Source organism: Papaver somniferum, unplaced genomic scaffold (genome assembly GCF_003573695.1).
Source record: "Papaver somniferum cultivar HN1 unplaced genomic scaffold, ASM357369v1 unplaced-scaffold_137, whole genome shotgun sequence".
Taxonomy (NCBI): Eukaryota; Viridiplantae; Streptophyta; class Magnoliopsida; order Ranunculales; family Papaveraceae; genus Papaver; species Papaver somniferum.
Genome location: NW_020622934.1, coordinates 4,145,289 through 4,150,711, shown reverse-complemented (window position 1 = coordinate 4,150,711; position 5,423 = coordinate 4,145,289). Strand labels below are relative to the sequence as shown.

Genomic DNA, 5,423 nt, shown 5'->3' with positions numbered 1-5,423 from the left:
TTTTTCAATTATTCAACCATTTCATTTTACCGAGTTCAACATTAGCCAGATTAGTAACATTTATATGTTTCGATGCAACAACAAGATGTTATTTGTAACAAGTAGTTTTGTTGGTTGGTTAATTGGTCACATTTTATTCATGAAATGGGTTGGATTGGTATTATTCTGGATACGGAAAAATAATTCTATTAGATCGAATAAGTACCTTGTGTCAGAATTGAGAAATTCTATGGCTCGAATCTTTAGTATTCTCTTATTTATCACCTGTGTCTACTATTTAGGCAGAATGCCGTCGCCTATTGTTACTAAGAAACTAAAAGAAGAAACTGCCGAAACGGAAGAAAGGGGGGAAAGTGAGGGAGAAACAGATGTAGAAATCGAAACAATTTCCGAAACGAAGGGGACTAAACAGGAAGAAGGATCCATCGAAGAAGACCCTTCCCCTTCCCTTTGTTCGGAAGAAAATTCGAAGTTAGAAATACTTAAACTTAAAGAAGATAAAGACCTCCTCTGGTTTGAAAAACCTCTTGTTACTCTTCTTTTCGACTATAAACGATGGAATCGTCCAGTGCGATATATCAAAAATGATCAATTTGAAGATGCTGTCCGAGACGAAATGTCACACTATTTTTTTTTTACATGTGAAAGTGATGGAAAAGAAAGAATCTCTTTTACATATCAACCTAGTTTGTCAATCTTTTTGGAAATGATAAAAGGAAAGATACTTTTGTCCACAACTGAAAAACCCTCTTCTGAAGAATTGTATAATAATTGGGTTTATACCAAAAAAAAAAAAAAAACGAACATAAACAACGCATTTTTCAATAGAATTGATGCTCTAGAAAGGGGGTCTCTGAAACTGGATGTACTTGAAAAAAGGATTAGATTCTGCAATGATGAGACTGAACAAGACTGCCTGCCTGAAAGGTATGATCCTTTTTTGAACGGAACCCGCCGTGGAAGCGAAAAAAAAAAAGAGTATTTAAACTCAAGTTTGAATATGAATGAGGCTTTCTCAGAAGAAGGTTGGATTTGGATAAATAAATTTCATAATATACTTCCCACAAACTACCAAGAATTTGAAGAAAAAAAGGAAAAATTTGAGAGAAAATACTTCCTTCCAGAAGAAGGAAAACTTAATTCAGAAAATAGAACGAAATTTTTATTTGATGCGGTTACACCCGATAGACATCATCAAAGAATTATAAAGGAATCCATTGGAATAAAAGAAATACGTAAAGAAGTTCCTCAATGGTCATACAAATTGATTACCAGTTTGGATCAACAAGATGGAACAATTTTAGAAGAAACGGCTGAGGATCATGAAATTAGGTCAAGAAAGGCCAACCATGTAGTCATTTTTACAGATACCGAACGTACAAATAGTACAACGAATACTAATGATGAAGTAGAAGAAGTGTTTGTCCTACGTTATGCGCAAGAATCGGATTTTCGTCGAGATATAATCAAAGGTTCTATGCGCGCTCAAAGACGTAAAACAGGTATTTGGGAACCGTTTCAAACAAATATCCATTCCCCCCTTTTTTTGGACAGAATCTACAAAAAGTTTTTTTTTCTGCTGATACCTCCCGAATTTGGAATCTTCTTTTTAAGAATTGGATGATAAAAAGTACGGAATTAAAAAATTCCAGTTTTGAGGAAGAGAAAAAAGAAAAGGATAAAAAAAGGAAGAAGAAAGGGGAGGAAAATGACCGGCTAGCAGTAGCGGAAAGCTGGGATACTGTTCTATTTGGTCAATCAATAAGGGGTTGCTTGTTAATAGCCCACTCGATTTTTAGAAAATATATTGGATTGCCTTCATTGATAATAGCTAAAAACGTCAGCCGTATCTTATTATTTCAACCCCCGGAATGGAATGAGGATTGGAGAGAGTGGGGTAGAGAAATGCATGTTAAATGCACCTATAATGGTGTTCAATTATCCGAAATGGAATTTCCAAAAAATTGGTTAACAGAGGGTATTCAGATAAAGATCCTATATCCTTTCTATCCGAAACCTTGGAACAGATCTAAGAAACGATCTCATCATAAAAATCCAAGGGGAATAAAGGAAAATTCTTGCTTTTTGACAGTCTGGGGGATGGAAACTGAATTTCCTTTTGGTTCTCCTCGAAGACGACCTTCTTTTTTAAAACCCATTTTTAAAGACCTAGAAAAAAGAATAACAAAAAAAAAAACACAAAGTTTTCTAGGTCTAAGAGTTTTAAAAGAAAAAACAAAAGGGTTTCTAAAGGACTCAAAAGAAAAAGAAAGCTGGACTCATAAAAAGGATTTTTTTCAAAAAAAAAGAATAAAAGAGCTTGGCAAAGTAAATCCAATTCTATTAGTTGGATTGAGAAAAGTATATGAATCGAGTGAAAATAAAAAAATTTCTCTCAAAGAAAATCAGATAGTTCATGAATCGTCAAGTCGAATTAGATCAATGTCTTGGACAAATTATTCACTAACAGAAAAAAAAACAGAAGATCTGGATGATAGGACAAGTACAATTAAGAATCAAATTGAAAAAATAATAAATGACAAGAAAAAAACGTTTCTAATTCCAGATAGAAATATTAATCCTAACGATACAAGTTGTAACGATAAAAGATTAGAAGCGCCAAAAAGCTTTTTGCGGATATTCCAAAGAAGAAGTGCTAGATTAATACGTAAACGACACTCTTTTTTAAACTTTTTGATTGAAAAGATATATATGGACACCCTTCTATATCTCATTAATATTCCCAGGATCAATGCACAATTTTCCCTAGACTTAAAAAAAGGAGAGATTGATAAAAAAAGTTACAATGCTGAAATAAAGAAAGAAGAAGTTGAAGAAAAAAAAAAAAAAAAAATTCATGTAATTTCGACTAAAAAGAGGGAACTTTCAAATATTAGTAATAAGAATTTACATCATTTTTGTGCCCCAGTTGACTTGTCACAGGCATATGTATTTTACAAATTATCACAAACCCAAGTGATTAACAAATATCACATGAGATCTGTACTTCAATATAATGGAACGTCTTTTTTTCTTAAAGATAGAATAAAGAAATTTTTTGGAACACAAGGAATACTTTATTCTGAATCAAGACATAAAAAACTTAGCAATTTTGAAACGAATGGGTGGAAAAATTGGTTAAACAGTCATTATAACTATCAATATAATTTATCTAAGATTACATCGTCTCAATTAGCTCTACAAAAACAACGAAATGGAGTCAATCAAAGTCATACGATTTCAAACAAGGCATCAAGAAAATTGGATTCATATGAACAAAAAAATGTATTTCATTATAAGAAGCAAAATGCTTATGTAATGGATTCATTATCGAGTAAAACAAAAATTTTTAAAAAACAGTATGGATATGATCTTTTATCACAGAAATATATCAATTATAGAGAAGGGAAGGATTCATATATTTCTCTATCACCATTACAAGTAAAGGGAAGCCGAAAAATTCCCTATAACTACAACACAAATAAACCCCCAATTTTTTATATTCCGGCAGGCATATATATGAGTCATTATCTAGGAGAAGATTGTATTGTTGATACGGATAAAAATCCGGATAGAAAATATTTTGATTGGAGAATCGTTTCTTTTTGTCTTAGAAAGAAGATCGATATTGAGGCTTGGGCTAATATGGATACTGAGACCCGCATGGATAAAAATACTAAAACAGGAATTAACTATTATTCAATCATTAATCAAATTGATACGAAGGATCTTTCGTATCTTGCGATTGATAAACAAATAAAACCGTCCAGTGGAAAAAACTTTTTTTTTGATTGGATGGGGATGAATGAAGAAATACTAAACCGCCCCATATCAAATCTGCACCTTTGGTTCTTCCCAGAATTGTTGGGGCTATATGATACATATAGGATTAAACCGTGGATTATACCAACAAAATCACTTCTTTTCCATTTTAATGGAAAGAAAACCACCAGTGAAAATAAAAAGCTAAAAAAAAAAGATCTTGAATTAGAAAATCAAAATCAAGAAGAAAAAGAATAATCAGACCAAGAAGAAAAAGAAGAATCAGACCAAGAAGAAAAAGAAGAATCAGACCAAGAAGATATTGGATCAGATCTATCAAACCAAGAAAAAGAAGTTAACGAGGATGACAGTGACTCATACATGAAAAAGAGTAGAAATCAAAATAAATGGAAGAGTACCACAGAAGCGGAACTAGATTTTTTCCTGAAAAGATATTTTATTTTTCAACTGAGATGGCATAGTTCTTTGGATCAAAGAATAATTAATAGTATCCAGATATATTGTCTCCTGCTTAGACTGAACAATCCAAAGCAAATTGCGATATCCTCTATTCAAAGAGGAGAAATGCGTCTGGATATATTGCTGATTCAAAAAGATCTAAATCTTACAGAATTGATAAACAAAGGAGTATTGATTATTGAACCTGTTCGCCTGTCTATACAAGGAGATGGACTTTTTATTATGTATCAAACCATAGTTATTTCACTGGTCCATAAGAGTAATCACCAAACTAATAGAAAAAACCAACAAAAAGAAAACGGTTATAATAATTCTTTTGATGAATCCATTAAAAGACATAGACATGAAAGGGTGCTTGAAAAGAGAGATGAAAAAAATTATGCTTTTGTTGTTCATGAAAATATTTTAGCTCAAGCCAGAGTCTTACAGATTGATCTCTCGAACTCAAAAGTACTCATGTGCAGTACATTTCTTTAGGATTTTAATTCGTTTCTCATCAACACACCCAAATTTACCAAAAATCTGCAGAATCAGTTTTTACCCCAAAACACACGTATTTTTAGGGGGTTCATACATAACACGTTTAACATGAAGTTCTATATTTGTGCTCGTTATTCTGTGCTTAGCACTAAGAACTTATATATGCTTTCATCTTGTAAGTAACTGTGTCTCTAACCAATTATTGAGCCAAAAATCCTAATTTCCTAAATATGCACTCGTAAACTAATAAAATAAATATGAGAATTGTTGTAAGAATGTTTAATATTTTCTTCTTGGTAGAAAACACCGAGATTCTTTCCCTAGATTCTTAGTTATCTATATTCATACAACGCAAGTACAAAAAAATAAAAACAATTGGTTCCAAGGGATAATTGTTGGGATTTTTCAGAATTCTTACCTAAGAACGACCTGGGATCATGATAGACTAATATAATATAACCAACGCCTCAAAAGTCCATCTTCAACTCTTCAGACACCATTTAATACTTGTGCTTGAATTTCACTCATGTATAGTTTTAAAAAAGAATATCATTAAGCTCAGACTGAAACAATCAAGCATCAAGGGAGTTTCTTGCAATGAAACTTCAGCAAGGTTATTATTCAATTGTATTTGTTAACTACACAACCATCACCAACCCAATTAAAACAACCAAGCTATAGTTTTCAATAATACATCAAAA

At 32.0% G+C, this 5,423-nt stretch overlaps 1 protein-coding gene and 1 pseudogene across 1 annotated transcript; both read left to right on the top strand.

The window, feature by feature from the left end:
• The window catches only part of LOC113334763, a 3,747-nt pseudogene extending 893 nt beyond the window's left edge, over positions 1 to 2,854 (top strand).
• On the top strand, positions 1,648 to 4,619 carry LOC113334762 (protein TIC 214-like). Its single transcript, XM_026580965.1, has one exon. It carries the CDS (start codon positions 1,906 to 1,908, stop codon positions 4,018 to 4,020), a length of 2,115 nt encoding a protein of 704 aa, XP_026436750.1. The 5' UTR covers positions 1,648 to 1,905; the 3' UTR covers positions 4,021 to 4,619.
• The last annotated feature ends 804 nt before the right edge of the window (positions 4,620 to 5,423 follow it).

Excerpts from the sequence above, each read along its gene's own strand:
- LOC113334762 (XM_026580965.1), top strand. The coding sequence starts at position 1,906 with ATGCATGTTAAATGCACCTATAATGGTGTTCAATTATCCGAAATGGAA.